Here is a 19,295-nt window from a genome sequence, read left to right as displayed (position 1 = left end):
AACACAGACTACTTACTTTCTGTGGTATTCAACATCATAATTTAATTTGTGGCCTTAGAAATTCAAAACAGTTTAAAATTTATTCTTACTTGAGAAGAGTGGGAAGGGGATGGCAGTTTTCTGGAAATGCAAAGAAAGGGTTCACCTAGACTTTCAGACTTGATTCCTGCCTAATCTAACTGGACCTCAGTTAGACCTTCCCAGGCCCAAAGCAAAAAGACAAGGGACAACAGTCACAGGTTGCATCAAGGGATGTTCCAATCAGATAGAAGGACAAGAAATATACACAATAAGGATGGTGAAACACTGCAACAGAGAAAATGAGTGACAGGAGCCATCCAGAATTCAGCTGGTAAAGGTCCTGAATGGTCTGGTCTGACTTTAAAGCTCTCTTCCTTGGGGCAGAAGGACACACTGACTTACAAAAGCCCTTTTCACCTGAACTAATTCTATGATTGTATCATTTATTTCTAGCAAAGTCTTTATTTAAAACCAAACACACTGACAATGCCTGCTGAGGTCAATAGCAATTTTTCTGGTTAACAGAGCAGTGATAGCTGCTCTCATCATCTTGCATCAAAATTCCTTCTTACTCCAAACTCCACTAATTAGCATCACTGTCCGATTTGTGCTTACCTGCTTGCTTTTGACAGCAAAGTTTGATGGCTGACAAAGTTGATTTTCAATGGCAAAATGCAGTTGTCACAGATATTTTTTGTTTTGCCTTGCTTTCATTGCATGCAGCCGAGAAGCTCAAGCACGTTTAGTCAGTAACCACAAGAAATAATGATTATTCAGTCTCCAGACAAGCTATTAATGAGACTTACTTTGTGCAAAGGCTTCCTGCACGTCTCCTCCCACCCCAGTCAGAGAGTCCTGAGGTGCATGGGTCGGGGTGGAGCAGGCAGAGGCAGACCTGATGGGCATCGGAATAGGCCGGCTGATGGTGTGGCTGGGTGAGGAACGTGGGGAGCCTGCCCCCTGCGTCTGCAAAACAGTCAAGGGGTTAAACAGGGGCTTTGCAAGAGCCTCCCTGCTCTCCTGGTCACCCATCCCTCAGCTTAAAGGCATCATGCTGTTTGTAGATCAGTTGGGTAATGTTAATTTTGCTAAAAGAAATAAACCAAAGTCAGTTGTTAGTTGACAGCAAGGCTTCTGTGTAGAGAAACAGTAAGTAGGAAAATATGAGTCAAGATCTGACTTCCTTTAAGCATGGGAAAATGTCAGGCAGCTGAATTAAAAAAACCCAAGTTAATAAAGACCACACTACAGACCTCTCTGCCCTCTCCCTTCTCTCACTCCCCCAGTTCACATGCATGTCTGACAAACTGTAACCCATTCTGGCTGTGAGATGGGGAAAGCTGCTGGCGCCAGCGCAGCTTTCAGCCTGGGCAAGGGACTGGCACAGCCCCTTTCAGCAGAGCACTGCCACTACAGCTGACCACAGCCCTGCCCTCTGCCTCCCTGCAGGACAAGTTCATGGTACATGCAACCTCTCAGTCACATAAAGTCTGACACTCGCAATAAATAATACAAATTTCTGCTTTTTATTTGGAGCTAGAGAACTATTTAAGCCACTATTAAATTATCTGCTCCACAGGATATACTCAGGCCCTCCCAAAACACTGTGGGGATAGGGCAATATAAATTTCTGCTATGGGTTCAGCTGCTGGAAGTGAAAATGTTTTCACACCAGTCATAGAAATGTCATGCTATTAGCACCTCACAGTTAGGATCACTTAGCAGAAATTCAAGCAGACTTTACAAAATTGCCATTTTTACTAACGCAGCTAGGTGAGTGATAGCAAGAGACACAGTGCTCTTCTCATCCACTGTTTCAAAATCCTGGGAATGTGTATCCATGTAAGAAAAAACGAATGCTGGAGCCCACACCAAACTGCACATGGCTTTTGACTGAAACCCAGTGTTCAGCAGATGCCAAGGATGGAGGTGGCTTGAGTGCTTTTAAAGGGGAACTGCAACCCAAGCTCCTGGTTGTTTTCAGTCAAAAGTGATCTCAGGGCTGGTGTTTCCCCTATCCTGGCTTTATTTTAAAAATACAGGATGATTTCTTAACTCTTCCCATGGCATTTATTTTAACTCTGGTATTGGTTGCCACTGCAGCTCTGATATCGTTTGGCAAATATGTTCTAAAAAAGACAAGAGCAGCCCACTGCAGGATGAGTGCAGCATTGCCCTTGAGATTTTTATAAATTCCTGCCCTGGACCATAAATAATGTAACAGAATACTACGCTATTTGCTCTTTTCTCCTATCACCCCTTTCTAAGAGACATTATCACCTGAAAGCCATCAAGGGCAAATTAGGTTCATGAGAAATAAGCACATTACTGATGGAAGAATGGAAGATTTAATACTTATAATTTCTTTAATGACTGGATTTAGAACATTTAAATGATGGATGAAAGGCAAGTCAAATATATAAAGGCCAGATGCTCTCCTGTTTCTAGAATCATCTATACCAGCTCCAGAAGAAATGGAGATATTTAATCCTCCAGAGGAAGGGCCCAGAGCAACCTGGAGATGCTCCAAGGTCCTTGATCCCTGCACATCAGGCAAGGCATCCAGGATCTACAGCTTTCTTCTCTCATGCCCTGATGGAGCACATTTCATCCTCAGTGAAACACATCTGCAAAAGAATTTTTGGTTCTCAGCTCTTTGAAAGACAAGTGCCATTTTTCACTTGCTGCCTTTTTTCCTTAGCTCTCCTTTGCCTCTGATCTCTGTTCTGTGAACATCAACAACAGTGGGAACTTTCAGAGAAAGATGAGGAAAAAAACAGACAAAATTTGCTTCCTGTAATCAAGTCACATTCAGGAATGAACTTCAGAATAGGCATTTTATTTACTAAAAATAACAGGTGCCCATCAGTACTTCAGCGCTGGAATTTTCCCTTAAGAGAAATGCGAAAGCTGCTGCACACCCAGTGCTTACCCTCTGTCTGCTTTGCAGCTATGACTGAGAGCTTGTGTTTATGATAAACACAGAACGTTTGGGAAGCACAGGAAGATGAAGCAATCAGAGTCCAGGAAAAAACTCCTCACTTTTTATACTATTTGGGTAGTATCAGACAGAACTGATGAACGGCAAGTTAAAATAGGAGGACATTAGGGAATGCCTGATTTCAGAGAGGTGAAAATATATTTTACTCATCTAGATCCACCTCAGCCCAGGTTTCTGGGAATGAAGTGGTATTAGGATCGAATTCCTGCTTAGCTGTTGTCAGGAGAATTGTGGTTTTCAAAGGCTGGACCTAATGGTCTGAAATCCGCTATGACAGCCAGTCTTAACTTCTTGGTAAGGTCAGCAGAGAAGACAAGCACTGAACTGCTCCCAAACCTTGACAGCTCTACCAGCTAAGGACTAAGGCACGTTGAAAGGGGAGCTACCACAGCCACCGTGGATATTTGGATGGCTTCAGCTTTTGTGTTGTACTTGGCTGCAGCTATCAGTGTTCTCATGCCTTTCAGGAAAACTTTCAGGTATTTTATTTAATTCACCATCCCTAGTCGAATTGCTACAGCTTTTAAGTCAACGATTGCTAGACAGGAAAATTTTCCCACTATCAGGAGTCATGCATGCTTAGCATAAAATGCTTGAAATGAAAACCGGCTTTACGGGAGCTTTAGCCCATTGCTCCCTCTGCTGGGACTGAACTGGGATGACACATAGGGAAATCGCACAGCCTCATCAAACGACAGGGATGTGAAGAACTCATTATCCTTTCTCAAGGAAGGACAATGGAGAAATAGATAATTCATAAGCATTAGATGAATTGCAAGGCTGCTCATTCCAATTGAATTCCTCCAGAAATTAATTTAAGCCTGTTTCTCTCAACAGATCGTGAAATGGCATAGCATAATGGGGATCATTAAATGGAAATGGTGAGAGTAATTCTTTAGCATCATCACCTGGTATTCAGAGAGGCTATTACTCTTGGAAAAAAAAAAATCTCATAAAAATACCTCGTAACAGCCTGAAAATGTGCTTTCACTTACACTGTCCAGTGAACATTTTATATGATAAGGTAACTCCTGTCACAATGGAAGCTTCCCTTTTGCCAGCAGATCTTACATGGAGGTGATATTTGGTCAGATTTATTTTTTTGTGTGCAACGAACTGATGCTTACAAAAATTAGTCAAATGTTAGTTTTATGAAGGTGAGCATTACCTACAAAGTCTGCATGCTGTTCTGCAGACAGAACACACCAGACTTGTGACTGCACTTCTGCTGATGAAAGCAGGAGGAAGTGCATTTTGTAAAAATGAAATGCTTTTATTGAATTCATAAATCAGACTGCTATCTGTAAAGTGACATTTTTTTTTTAAGCCTAATTAATATATTTCCAAGATCTGTTACAATACCCAAAAGCTCCAAAACAACTAAATCTTCTAAAATTTACTATTAGTAATGTAAATACTTCTTTTTTTTGATCCAGGTTGCAGAAAACATTTATTTTCCTGAAGACTCATGGGACTGTTCGCATCAGTGCCAATTGTAAAGATGTGCAGACTATGCTCTGACTTTTCCTGGATAAAATGGGCTTTCTAACTTACTGCCCTTGTCTAATCTAAGCTCAGTTGTTTTTCTTGAAAGTATCAGATTTCTCATTACCTTTTCAAAATATTATCTATTTAATTCATATTCTAGGTTGGTTTCACTACAGTTGAGGGGTGCTTTCTACACCTTACATGTTTTAATTTAGAGGAATAAGAAAAAGATCAAGATTCCTTGTAGCCATGACTCACTTTCTAGAGTGCTAAGATGTTTCATTGTGAAAATTGTTCCAAGACACTAATGTGGGAAATAACCGCAAAATATTAATTTTGGTCAAAAGAACACACACACACACTTCTCAAGCAAAGGAAGTAAAACAAATCACAGGAACACAATCACATTTAGGAGTTAGTCAGGCCTCCGAAGAAGAGGTAACTTGCTACCTGTTTCAACTCTTCTTCCTAAAGAAAAAAGAGGATCAGCACATGAGATGAGCCAGGATGTAAGTGAAGAACAAAAAACAAAGCCAAATTTGGAGTACAGTGTTAAAAGTACAGTCAAGATAGTTGACAATATGAGACCAGGTTAAGGTACCACCTCTGCACACTCTGAAACACCAGAACAGGGCAAAGCATTCAGAAAGCTGCTGTTGTTTCCTACCCCAAATCTTCTTTGTCCAGGCAGTGACTGACACCAGGCAGACCTCACTGCTAGTTGTGGCACTGCAGCATTTCATGGGTAGAACAAAAAGTACCCTGCCTACTTCCAGCTCCCAAAAATCTGCTGGCTGTTCAGTGGGCTCTTCTGCCGAGGTGCCACTGATTTGTGCATTGTAGCTGCAGAAGCCTGTCTCTGAGGAGGGGCAAATGACATAAGGTGCTCAAACTCATGGTTTGATGAAAATGGATCTAAATGGATGCATGTTGCATCTAAATGGACGCATGTTGCATCTAAATGGATTTCAGTGAAATTCCTTCTGCTGTTATCTGAACCATATTTGACCCAAGTTGCACTGAATTTCCATGAACTCATTTTATCTGCCATAGACAACAACAAAATAGACTCCTATGCTATTCAGGGCACTTTCTTCCAATGTGAATTTCGGGCATCATCTGTCCTGAAGCACATCAGGTAAAATAGGGCTGCAAATAAAAACACATTTTCCCTCTTACCCCAGTCTGTCTTTAAAAATGCACATGCTTTTTGATATCTTCATTTTTAACTGAGATCCTTTGTTGAGACATGTTTCATCTGTTTAACAAGGGCCTGCTTCTGTACTTGTGAAACAAGTGTTGTAGGGAAAGCATCTCTAAGGTGAGAGAGGTACATGTGGTTGTCAAACAACTCATCTGACAGAACCAACTACTGAATAAGTTCAAGGAACTTTAACTTAAGGGCAAAGTTAAAGGAATAGCCAAGTGATTCTATACTGTCAGCTGCTGTGAGTAATAGTGTACAGTGCTGAGTTTTTTTTTCTGACAGCCAACAGTTAACTTGTTTTACATGTCAGTTTCTTTTCTTATTCTTACACCACTTAGCAGTAGGTGACAATGATGATGCAGCGCTGCTACAGGAACAACATCATCTGAGCATCATCTGAAACCCCTGAATTAAATGACCAAGGCGAAAAATAAAGAGGGAGAGAAGCAAAGCCAAATTTTGTAGGTAGAAAACAGTCAGGTTCTGCAGTATTCTGTGGTTACATCTGCTCTCTCTCCTCTCCTCTCTTGCTTCACTCTGTTCTCCTTGGCAGTACCAGGTGCAGCTCCTTACCTTCAGCAGCTTCATGAGGCCTTCTAGCTGAACCATAAGCTCCCTTCGGCTTTCCTGGAGAGCAGACATCCTCTGTTCCAGCTCATCCTTCCGCTGTCTGAGAAACAAGCAGATCTGATCAGAGCCTGCTCCTCACAGTATCAGAGCAGCTTTTAACTGCATCATTTTCCCAGCCCTACTATGGGATACATGCCTACAGACCACAGGAAAGCAAACACACTATAAATTCAGCACAGTGCTTAGGAAAGTGGCTATGTGAAGGCTGGGGAGTTCCCTCATACTGGGAATTGTCGTGGGACTGAAGAGTGATTAGGGAAAAGACAGACACTGATACAGACCCTTCTTCAAAGAACAAATGAGGGTCAAACAAGTTTCTGCTATATTCCCTTGTGGAAATGCCTGGCAATTTTAGCTTTGGAACTCTCTCGTCAATAACCTCACTAGCTGTCAGAAGAAATTAAAGCCATGCCCTGAAGGACAGGAAATTACAGCAGGGGCACTGAACACAGTGAGATATGAGAGAAGCTAAGAGAGTTCAGAAATTCAGACAAAAACCCACAGTGATCCGCTTTTGTTTCTACTTTTTTTTTCTGAAAGCAAGAGGAAGACTATCACATAGTAGAGATATGACTGCTTGAAAGTAGCTCTTTGGACTCGGAGTCCAGTGCTGGTTGTGTGACAGTGTGAATACTGAGACACTGCAAGTGTGACAGTCTCTCTGTGCCCCCATAAATCTGAACAGCTTTGATTCTGCTTTGATTCACAGCTCCACTGCACAGGATGGGGGATCAGTGTTTGCACACGTTCAATCACTAAACTGGGTGAGGTCCCCACCTAAAAACAAAATAAAATTGTTGCTTCCTGGAAGTAATGATTTAATTAACATTACTATTGAAAAATATACCTATTCGGTATATTTTATACACTAATGCATTGCAAATAACATATAAACACTGTGTTATTAGCCTTGTACTACCTACAAGATATGACAATTTAATCCCAAATGGAAAAGCACTGGAACCAACAAGACTTAAGTACATTTCCTGTATTTAGGGCAATATGAAACCCTGATTTCAAGCCTTCACTGTAAGTGAGCAACTACAGATACAGTCAACGTTGTAGATTTCTACAGGACTGCTCATGTGTGATATCTCTCACCTATATAATAGGATCATATAGTAACACTGCCATGTTGCATTTAGTCTTCTGAAGGATTGATCTATTTCCTGCTACAAAATGCCTGTGTTGGCTTTTTTTTTCCACACACGTGTAATGGTTGGAAATGCTATGAACTGCACAAAGGCAATGGAGTTTAAGAAACTGCTAACAAAAATAAGGTCTGTGTAATTCAAAGTGGCAGGTACAGAGCTCTGCTGGGTTTTAGATTCATTCCACAGGGAGACAGGATCTGAGTAGTGTGCACTGTACGACTCCTCTGATGTTTTTTTCCTGCTGTACTCAGGAGCAATTTCTTGGAAGTAAAGGGTTTTCCAGCCTGTCTCCAAGACAATACTGGTAATGTGAAGGAATGCCATGTTCAGGACTTTATTTCAGCGAGTGCCACACTACAGCAGTTGTGAAAGTAGTTGTGAAAGATGCTTGGACAGGTACCCATAACATGATTTACAGATTCCAGCATTTCTTAATACAATGTGAACTAAATTGCTCTACGGCCTTAAGGACTTTAAGCCTGAAAAATCGGCAGGGTAACAGACATAAATCAGGGCTGCTATCCTGAGTCCTGCTGTTTTACACATAAGAACAGCCTTGTGCCATCTTAAGCATCTAGGAATTTGAGGTGGTGTCAAAATTCCCCAGTAAATCCAAAGCCAGACTTTCGCCTTTCAAATGGTGAACATTTCAGAAGGAATGCAAAGCAGTTCAGACCCACAGATTAAAAGTTATTTTCTGATTCTCACAGTGCATATTAAATCAGGGAAGATACAGTTGAGGAATTCAGCATCACTGCCCTAAGGACATCGCATGTCAAGACATCAAAGTAAGGGTATTATACTTTAATATGTGTATCAAAATTGAAAAGAGGGAGAAGTTAAGCAGTCAGCCTGCTAACACTGCACACACTGCACAATCATTCCTTTTTTTTTTTTTAAGTATAATGAATTTTATTAGTCAGCTACATAGAAAGCTGATTTCCTAGCTGAAAATAGACTTTAGGTTTGATGGACAAGAGCTACATTATTGGTATATTTTATAGAGTGTACGTGTTTTCATGATGGTCAGTTTTACATGTCTCACAGAATGTCACTTGCCTGTAGATCTCTAGAAGTAATTACATACTAAAATCACTCATAGAAATGAAAAGGCTAATTTGTATTTAGATTGGAAAGCAAAAGTAAACATTTGTTAATCAGAAAAATATTTTCGTGTGGAAAACTCCATAATAAAACTATCAAGTATTTTTAAGGAAAAAATTTTAGCACAATTTCTTACAGTAACTTCCTTCGGCTATGAATCAGACCACTAAAATATTAGTTGTGTGAGGAGTGGCTAAGTGGCAAAAAATGTTCTTCAGTCAGGGGGCAGAGCAATCTAGCATTATTTCACTGGGAAGAAAGTGCTTACACTCTATTCTCTATTTATATAGAGCATTTTGAATAGCTCTTACTGGATTCTCTGTCTGGCTCTTACAACATTAACTTCAGGACTTTCAGGGAGCCTATGGATCTGGGCCAATGACAACTGTACTTCAATGTGATATACATGGAAATTAGTAAATCCAGGTACAGTATTGTAACTAACATGCACACACATCCATATTAAAGTTCTTAGCTTTGTGGGATAACTGGAGGAAGGATCCTCTAAATCTTCAGCAGCTGCAGATGACATTACTCCTCACCCCCATGTGACAAGGAGGATCATTTTGCAACCTGGTTTTGCAGCATGAAGAGAACTGACCTCTCCTTAGAGCTCAACACATGGGGGAACATCTAATTCTGGCTGTATTTTCATGTAGTTACGTATTTTCTTCAGCATAAATGAGAAATCTTCGTAAAGGCATTTGTTCTGAACATTTTTTCCCATCTAATTAATGGCAATTGGACCAGGCTGTGGGGACCTATTCCAAATGACCTAAGGGCCTAACTCAGCAAACACTAATGCACATGCTTAACTTAATGTAGAGGAGTAATATATGAGATTCCTCATGCATGCAGTTTAAAGCATAAGCTTAATTACTTCTAGGACAACAGGCTGCACCAAAAATGGATTAAAGATACACATTGGTTGACTTACTTTAAAGAGTCTCCAAAACCATAAGCCAGGCTTATCTCTTGTTTCTTCTCTTACTGAGAATGACTGGTTGGCCCCTGTCAAGGCCAGAGGTCTTACTGCCGTGGACTTACCTCAGGAGCCGGAGCTCTGCAAGGAGAGTGGGATTTTGTTGGGCCTTCTCTGGTGTGGGCTGAGATGCTTGCTCATGTTCAAGTCGCAGCCTCTGGATCTCCTGTAGGATTTCTCTTGGGGATGAGAATAAGCAGAAGACCACAAGTCAGTAATTTTCCACAAAACCAGTTCACTGGACATTGCAAGAGGTGAAAAAGTATGACTGTATTTAGCTTTTAATCATTAAAGATGTACACAAAATGACTGGGTTGCAGCTAACCAAAGAAGCCCTCAGCAATGTGAGAGGGCTCTGGATGTTTTCTAAATAAATTCTTAGGATTTTGCCATAAAGGGAAATTTATTTCAAGACCCTCCCGAAAAACAGAGGTAGACATAAAATAGCTCTATGCTTGACTATGCTTTTAATTCTTCACCATGCACATTTCCAGCACACCACAAACTTAACAAAAATTAAAGTAACCTTTCTGGACATTGTTGAGTATCAGAGAAAATATTTAGCACTTAAAAAAGTATTTCTAATGTAAGTAAAGATGTGAGAGCAGTTGACAATTCACGGCAAAGCACTTTAACAGGACTCCTTACAACTGGCTTGTCAGCCCTGGAGTGCTGCCAAAAGGCTAACACTAAGCTTCACAGCAGAAGGTTGAAACCTTTGTGAATTTTGTCTCTTCTTCACAATGTGCTGGAAGCAGACAGTCAGGAGGCAGCCTCAAACTATGAAAGGCAAATAGAGGCTGGAGCTGGTGGTGCTCATTACACGGTGACAGAAGGCAGTGCAGAGTTTGGAATAGGAAACCATCTGGTCTGGGCTGGCCTCTGTTTTACAGTCCGGCACTAAAAGCAGAGCTCTGCTGCCATACATTTCATGGCATGAGGCAGTCTGGTAGCCAGGGCCAGGTTCTCTGCTGTTGACAAACGGGCATCACTACTTTTTGGGGCAGGCTGGCCTATTTCTCCTGGAAATTTCTCTCAGTCTTGGTCACATCTGTACCTCCCGTCTCATTTGATTAGCAGCCTAACTGGCTGCTAATCTTCCTGCAAACCTTTTCCAGGCAGACTGTGTTCTGGAGAGCTTTAATCATCTTTTTCCCAAATAAAAGCAGGGGAGCATAACATTACAAGCGTGACTGATCCTTTTATCATTTCATGTTATAGTGCCACTGAGAATCCAACTGAAAGTTAATCCCGTCTTGAAACAAGACAGGCTTTTTTTTTTTTAAACTCTTAACAAACAGCAGCTGCAAACAGTAAAGTATCCATGATTACATCATGTCATTGGACAGTACACTTATTAAAACAGGGGGGTGGTTATGGATTTCAGAGCCTTTATCATATTGTGTGGACCTTTCTGTGCTATGGTTTTTTTGTAGGGGGAGATGTCTGTGCCTGTATAAGCACACTGTACAGGTAGGTGTAGGTGGTAAAAAATGCTAAGAAACAAGCACATATGTAAATATGGGACTGAACAAAACCAGGTACTTAGTGGATGCTTACCGGTTTTTATTTTCAAGCTCTGCAATCAGCTGCCTCTGTTGCTTGTTTGCATCGATGGTGAAGGAGATATCTGATGCCCCTCTCTGCTGACTCGGCTGCTGTTGTAAAACAGAGAAGGCTGCATTGAAAGAGGAATAGCCAGCATGCACCATGAGCTCAACATAGATCTGTTCTGTGAAATCTGTGTACAGGAAGTGCAGTACCAAGCTTGCCTACACTAAAAAAAGAGCATTCATGTTGTGCTCATACCAGTATGGAACCATTGCTAGTAAAAGCAGAGTAAGTGCTAGAGTAAATAAGACTCAGTGTTTACCATCCTGTCATTCACTGCTTTTTCATGCAGCTTCCTCTGAACCAATTATAAAAGGCAATGACACTGCTGCAGGCAGTTGCTGTAATGTGGCTCTTGATTTTGATGCTACAGACAAGAGGAATACACTGAAGCAAAAACCAGTGTCTGCCTCCAGAAAGAATGGGATGTGTTTCCAGTGCAGTGATGCTTCACTCTCTTGAAAGGATGGTTTTACTTTCAGTTTGAAAACAGTACTCAGTTTTCAGTCTGGCTGTTTTCCTATATGCTCTCATGATACTTCAGAACACCTCTTTCCCCAGTCCTTCAGGCACAGGAAAACTTTTTTTTCCCCCAATAAAATGAGATGGGAATTTGTCTCTTACCAAACTAGGCAGTGCTCACTACAGCTTCACTGGACCATGCTCTTTTTGCATGTCTATCAGCAATAACCAATTACTGTTTCCCTTGTTCACACTCCTGTATTTCAGTATTGTAGCAATGACAACACAGAGCAGGACATTTAAAAGTTTCACAACTACCAAAGATATCCATTTATTTTTAACTCCAACCTGAAAGAATCAGGTATTTAAAAATACTCTGCTGAGTTACTGCTGTGATATGAGGGTTTCTCACCACAAAAAGCCCTGTGTAGTGTAACTCTGGAGCACTATTTTATGTGGTGCCAGGCATCTCCTCCACCAGGAGGTGGACCCTCAAAAAGGATGAAGATACATCTCAATAGCCTAGCAAACCTAACAAAGGTTAGGACTGTCTATGGGGAAAGGACAGTATGTCTCCCTTGTAACCACATACTATTTTTTCTGCCATGGATACATTTTCCCATTAACACATCAACCACAGGGAAGCAGAACAGTGCATAAAGAAGAACTGATACACGCTGGTGGATGTCATGACTCATACAGGAGGAATCAGGATCTTTATCCTGAATGCCCACTGTTATTAATATATTTAGTTCCTTAAAAAACCAGAATGACCATTGGCAAAGCTTTAAAAATTTCCACTGCCCCTCCTGGGTGTCACTCTTTTGCTTGGAAAGATTTCTGTCTATAGAAACCTTCTCTTTTCCTTCTGTCTCTTTTGTTCAAAGACCACAGATAGATGGCAATGAGAAATTCAGTATTTTACTTCAAGTCAGCTCTGTTTATACTGTTTTCCCCCCACATCAAGGACACATGTTATATGGAACTGAGGTCGACCAATTTTTAACCAGAGACATTATTAATGGGAAATCTTGTTTCCGTAAAGAATTACTGTCATTCAGAAATAAGACCATCATCTACAGGTTGCCTTAAATTTGAAACACCGTGTCACATGTTTGGAAAGGATTGATCTGGGCTCGGCTGGCAGAACAGGAGCACCCCTCTCTTCCCAGGCAGCTGCAGGCAGTGTGAGGTCTCCGTGACAGAGTCTGCACAGGGCAGCAGATTCATCTCCACCTGGCGTGAACGTGACTCAGAATCTTTACACGACGTGTGGTACCCAATTTCACCCTTTCAATTGACCCCACAGTGTAAATCTCAGTGTGAAAATGTTTCTGGGCACTCCAGACCAGCTGCTTTTCACTTAACTGTCATTCACGGTCCCTTGTTCTACCAAATGGGCTGAGATTGAAAAAAAGTAGCTGTGCTGACCTTTTATGTACCATTTAAGATTTTATATACTTTGATTAGGTTCCTGCTTCATTCTCTCTTGTTCCTGAATGCAGTTAGTGAGGTTTTAGCCTGTCATCACCTTCTATCTTTGGATACAGAGAGCGGAATAATCATTGCTCTGAAATGAAAATGGGAGCCAGGGCTAATGCAGGGGGTCATTACAGTCATCCTGCTGAAGAACATTCTTTAATATCCTTAGTACTTAAGGCCCCAGTTGCTGTGATATTTCAGCTAGAGAGTAAAATGGATTCACCATCCCATTTTTCCAATGCAGTAAATCATTAACCTTTAACCAAAGCTAGTCCAGACAATATTTTATAGTCTTTCCTGAGTTCAAGATGTCAGATTCCCTTTGATGCAATTATTTAAATACCACTGCATTAGTATATCGATTATATGCATTAGTATGTGGATTCTTTGGATTAAATGGACTGCATAAAAGTGTTATTATTAAAGCATAACAGCCTCTGATGAAAAGGATAGGGAAAAATAATCCATTAATCATTACACTGTCAGATGTAATTTCCCTGATCTTGCCAAGCCCCTGGAACATGACAGAAGGAAAGTACCTTCCTTTAATTAAAACACTTACTGATGAAGAAGTTTCTGCTGCCAGCCTTGCTGCATACCTGGCGATCAGCTTGTGTTCTTCATCCAGGCGACTTGCACTGTCGAGGACGCTGCTCAGGGGGAGGGGGAAACAGCAAGACAGGATTATACGTGGCAAAACCCCATTGCCTCAGTCACACCACCACCTCACACCCCCACAGTACAGAACAAAGGAGCAAACCACCACCAAACTAGGAACAGCTGATGTTAACCGAGCAAAGGGGAGAAGGGGGAGGGCAATTTCCCTAGAAAGATCAGCTCTAAGGGCCCAAGTAGCACCTTCCCCTTCGGGGGAAAACAGCAACAGTTTGCAATCCATAGTAAGGGTTGTACAGGATGCAACGTGCAGACTGCTCTGCCCAAAAAGGGTTGGGAGGTAGTTAGGACCACCAGTCAGCATTTATTTTATATCTCAGCTTTGTCATCTCACCTGGAAGAGTGATAACTTTTTGGACAGCAGATTAGCAGGAACCTCAGTGTTTGTTGAGAAAAACTTTAGAAGCTTTGTCAGACTTGTAACAGAACACAATATTTAGGACAGTTTTGCAGGGCACTTACCAAGGTCTCATGGATCACTGTTTGGAACCACTGATCTAAGAACTTATAATCAGACTTTCTCTTTTATTCTTGGTATTTGGGAGCAAGATTTCAAAGAGTCACATGACTGTGATCCACAAGTGTAAAAATTAAACAGAAAATATGCTGAATTCCTTTAAAATATTTCACCTTATTTTCTCCCCTTAAGAAAATAAAATGCAAATATTTCAGGTTAATCCTTTTAGAGCTGTCCTTATTTTAAATGGAAGCTATTATTTAGCCAGATGAGCAGGAAAAAGGTACTATAGTGAGAACCTTCACTATTTCTAAACATTTAGAAGTTTGCAGAGAGCCATCAAAACTAATAAACTGACAAAACCAGAAACCTGAAGAGGACTTAGTTGACCCTGGATAAGCCTGGGCCTTAGCATCCTATACTGCATTACTTTTAGTATATACAGGAGAGGAAACAATGAAGTCCCTAAGCGAGGAATGCTTTGCCATGTAGAATACAAGGCAGCTGGTGGACTATCCCAGACACAGGTAAGTCTGGCCTCTTTTCTTATCCCTTGGCAACTGTATGATGGTTTTTGGCTAAAGGGAAACAGGCACAAATCTCCCTGCCCATGGGCTCTTCTGGGCATGCAACTGGTTGCTGGCAAATGAGCTTCACATTTCAAAAGAGTCTGGGCATGGGATTTATATTGTGATTTTTTTCTCAGAAATTGTACCTTGAACTTCAAAAGCCTTCCAGAGGAAAATGGCACTTGTGCCAAAAGCTCTGCTTTTTGAAGAACTGATATATTTAGAAGGAATATTTCTCTAAAACTTCTCAGTGAGCTCCGTGTCCCTCAGGGAACTACAGTGCACATGTTTTGGTTGGCTTGATTAAATCCACCAGGACTTAAACGTTACGTTTGGAGGATAAGGAGAGGTTCATATTCAGTGATCATTAAACTAAAGCTGGGTGTCATGTGGATTTGCTACAGCTTACTGATGCAAGAGAAAAGAGACAAACATCATCTTTTTCTCATTCTGATAATAACCTGTGAGACCACAAACACGGTTTAGAAATACAGTAAAGCTCTGAAAAGTGAGACACAGAGAGGTTCTATGTAAACAAAAATTGTGCTGCAGACTGCATGTGAGACTTCTGGGGGTAGATGAACATTTCTGGTTTTGGTTATGTTCATTTTGTTACAAATACAGGCTTAATTTTATGCTTACTGAGATTCTGGTGGGATAACTGATATACCTTCTGAACAGACCAAAGCTAAAGGCAATTTTCTAAATTTATATAGCTCTGCATCTTACATACTTACGCTTACTGTCTAATATGTCATCCAGATAAAGAAAGGGGTGAGCAACTCTTTCAGACACATAAAATTATGTAAACTGGGTAATAAGGGCTACTTTTATGACAGTTTAATTAATTTTTAATTTTACCATAATACTAAAACATTGCATCCTAACAGATGGTTGTGAAAACAGCAAGCATTCAGCATCAACTCTCCTTTTTATGGCAATGTGCAGCCATATTATCCATCTTGAAAAAATGGATTATAGTTCCACTTGTTGGCATAATACAATCTGCACCACAGTTCTGAGATGTAAGCTAACACTTAAGAAAACTGCTTTACTGAATGAACCAAGCCCCTGCAGCTTTTTGAGTCTTACTTGTATTTAATATCTGTGATATATATTTATGTGTGGATGGATGTCATAAAGTAGATGTAGCAATGAGTCAAATTTGGTCTATGAATGCCACAAATCACTAACCCCAAAGCTCTAAAAATTAAATTTCAATGTCTGGGATAAATTTACTTCTGGAATATACCTATTCTATGTGACCATTAAGCACAGAAGTATGCATGGCAGCATTAGCCTCCACTGCCAAGAATTTTATGTCTCAGAGTTCTCAGATTTACTGTAATTCCCTTCTGTTCTATTTCACCAACTTCACAGACAACCACACAGTGATACAGTAAGACAATTGTATACAAAAGGTTTAAAATATTATGAATACACGTGCACAATTTGGGACCTCAGGGGAAAGATTCAGGCATCCTTTTGAGAGAAACTGGACATTTTGCATACAAATGTCCTACTGTTGTTCCTTCTTCTCTAAAAAACACTGCTTCTCCATTAGTGATCATTTCTTTAAAGACCTTACAATTATTAGCAGTAATTGGTCTGGCATCTATCACCATTCAGCTGTAGAGTGAATATCCAGTATTATCACCTGCACAATAGGACTTCTGTGGTCTAAGGTAGCTCCATAAAAAAGTGATCTCAAAGCTGCAGGCAAAGGATGAAAAACATGAGAACCTATGAGCGAAGGAGTGACTCTGGAGGATCTTTGCTACTTCTCAGGCTTCAGATGTGTCAGACCAGCCTGTTCTGCAGCAGGCATGCCACAATAGCTGACGTGGATGCTCCCTGCTGGTCTTACAACTATGTCACCACTGGTTAGATGAGTCTCTTGTGAAATTTTTGCAATAGAGGTATCAGTGTGGTCTTCATGACATGCTCTTATCCCACAAAGCCTTGCTTAATAAATAATTTGGTCTAAAAAATAAAAATTAAAAGGTTGGTTTCTAAGCCCCAGGGCTGTAAAAAAAAACCCCAAACAAATCCTACTAGCAACACACCAAATGTATTCTGAGGCCTCTTTAACTGTTACACTTTCAAAGTTGGCCTGGTTTTAAGACACTTTAAACTGAGATAAATCATCTGAGTCCTCTGCTACTGTTAATTTGCCATTTCCTTTAGAACACCAAGATTTTACCACCAAAATGTTGTAATACTCAGCTATGTGGGAATAATTACAAAAACTAATTCTGTTCAATGGAGCCAAATGTCTACACATTTCCTCTGTAGCAATTGGTCTCTGAATGGTTTTCCTCTTTCAAAGTAAGATTAGACCAGCCTTCCTAGCTAGAGTTGTGCACACCCCCTTAATAAATGTTTTTAAAAATGCCACAGAATAGCATGGCACTTTTATATAGAAATAGAACTCACATAGTACTATGCAGTATAACATAAAACCCCCAGAAAACAGCTTTCTATGGAACCAAAATAACCTCTTACTTTTATCTTTTTTTTTCTGTACTTGTAAAGAAAAAGACTGATATATATGGAATTAATATTCAAAGCTAGGCAACGTCTCTAACTTACACAAATGAAAACTATTTGCAGTTAAAAGTTCTTTTTTAGAATCAGACACTAACGGTAAACTAAAGTAAGTATCAAATATTGGTTTTAAATACTAAAAAAGACTTTGCAATTAAACTATTCAAAACATCTGGCTAAGGGCTATTTTTTCTACCCATACAGTTACTATAAATAATGAATTAATTCTTCCTCTTGTTTATTAAATTGCTCTGGAGTACTGGTTTCTAAAACATCCTCAAATAGCTTATTAGCCTGTGGTAGAAGGAAAGGAAAACTTCTACTTGCAGCATCAAATAATTGCAGATGAAAAATTAAGATAAGCAGTGAAAATAAGTAAATGAATTAAAAATACACCACAAAGCCCAAAATATAAATACTAGCTGCACTTAAAACAGGAAAAAAAGGGTATACTGGGTTATATTGGACTGCTGATTAGCTGTAAATTAGCCTGCCTTAATATCTGAAAAAACCCAAACCTTGTTTTGTTTTGAAATGTCACTATACAGCTCTTCAGATAATTTTATGTATTATACTCAAGAAGTATCTCTGTAGGTTTTTCTTGCAGATAAAGCTCCTGCTACAATCATTCCTCTTTTCATCTTTGGTTGCCAGAAGCACTTGAATTATCTGATGTCTGGGTAGGTACAGGTAGTATTTTGCAGGCAGATTGAACAGCAGAGCTGGCCAGCTGCAACCTCTCCCAAATCAGAAGCTACCTCATTTTGGTTAACTACATGCTTTACTCAGGTTACCAAATCTTCTTAGGATGCAGAGTGAAATAACTTGAACTCAGCACCATCCTGACACAAGTGTGTGGGTTTTGAGGAACCTGCATCCAGCCACTTCGGGGGACGGGCAGGAGAAGTACAGCTTTGCCTGAAGATACCACGCCAGACTTTGAGATGCAGCAGCTGAGCTTCCTGCAGAGGTCTCACCTACTCTTCTGGAAAGTGGCTTCACACAAGAGCTTTAGGATGGCAAGACTTTGTTCTTGTCTTTGTCAAAATAAAAATATTCTATTTCTCTACTAGCAGTCTCAGTCCAACGACACAGAAAAAGGCAATGCAGTATGGCCTGATGCTTGACTAAGACTGCTGTCCCTCTAGGTTATGTTTCTGTTAAAATCTAATTATACAAATAACTGAGATTGCTTCTCTTTCAGGATGCTGTGACTGCAGTGATTTAATGTCAGTAATCAGATGTTATGTACTATGCTTTGCATCAGTTATTTAAACAATTAAGGCCATTATCAGTCACTCCCCAATTCATTCCTCAAAACCAAATAAATGTTGGATATCATGGCATATGATGTGTATATGCATATTTGGAAATAAATGTGCTATGACTTGGTGAGGTTGGCTCAAAGCCTTGAGGGAACAGGTTGGAATATAAAGAATGGAGGATGAAAACAGCAAAGATGAGGTGAGGCACCCACAAAGAGGTCTCGTGAGGAACTGGTAGCCCTCACTGAAGCTAAATGAATCCTGTACATGGCATCCAAAATGCCCTGCCTGGAAAACCAGCCTAGCACCAAGAATCACCCTAAACCATGCCCACTCTTCACTCACCTCCTGAACGACAACCATATCAAGTCAGTCACTCATTGTAGCCAGGGCCACATTTCCTTCTCCTTGTCAAACCAGACCAAATGGTAGCATATTCCTGTCCTCAGTCATGGGTGGGCAGTGACTGGTCACACACACGCCCCCAGTAGCTTGCTTTCACAGCCACAGTGTCAGTTTTCCTCAATAAGCCTGATTTCTGGAAGTGCTTCTTCAGGAATGAAATTCCCCTTGAAAATGTTTTTGTTTAAGATAAATGGCTTTCATTTTCCTCACTTAAACCTACTTTGCCTTTTCAGCC

General features: G+C 40.4%; 1 protein-coding gene across 13 annotated transcripts in view; it reads right to left on the bottom strand.

The window, feature by feature from the left end:
* DTNA (dystrobrevin alpha) overlaps positions 1-19,295 on the bottom strand; it is a 222,905-nt gene that overhangs the window by 16,173 nt on the left and 187,437 nt on the right. For all 13 annotated transcript variants that reach the window (XM_082297532.1, XM_082297533.1, XM_082297529.1 and 10 more), the window contains 6 exons: positions 13,705-13,792; positions 11,148-11,245; positions 9,653-9,766; positions 6,291-6,387; positions 4,961-4,978; positions 828-987 (listed from right to left, as the gene is read on the bottom strand). In XM_082297532.1, coding sequence (XP_082153658.1) covers positions 828-987; positions 4,961-4,978; positions 6,291-6,387; positions 9,653-9,766; positions 11,148-11,245; positions 13,705-13,792 — 575 coding nt within the window. The remainder of the gene's footprint in view (positions 1-827; positions 988-4,960; positions 4,979-6,290; positions 6,388-9,652; positions 9,767-11,147; positions 11,246-13,704; positions 13,793-19,295) is intronic.

Source organism: Coloeus monedula (genome assembly GCF_965178545.1).
Source record: "Coloeus monedula genome assembly, chromosome: 1".
NCBI lineage: Eukaryota > Metazoa > Chordata > Aves > Passeriformes > Corvidae > Coloeus > Coloeus monedula.
Note: the sequence above shows the minus strand (reverse complement) of the source record. Positions and strands in the feature narration are given on the sequence as shown.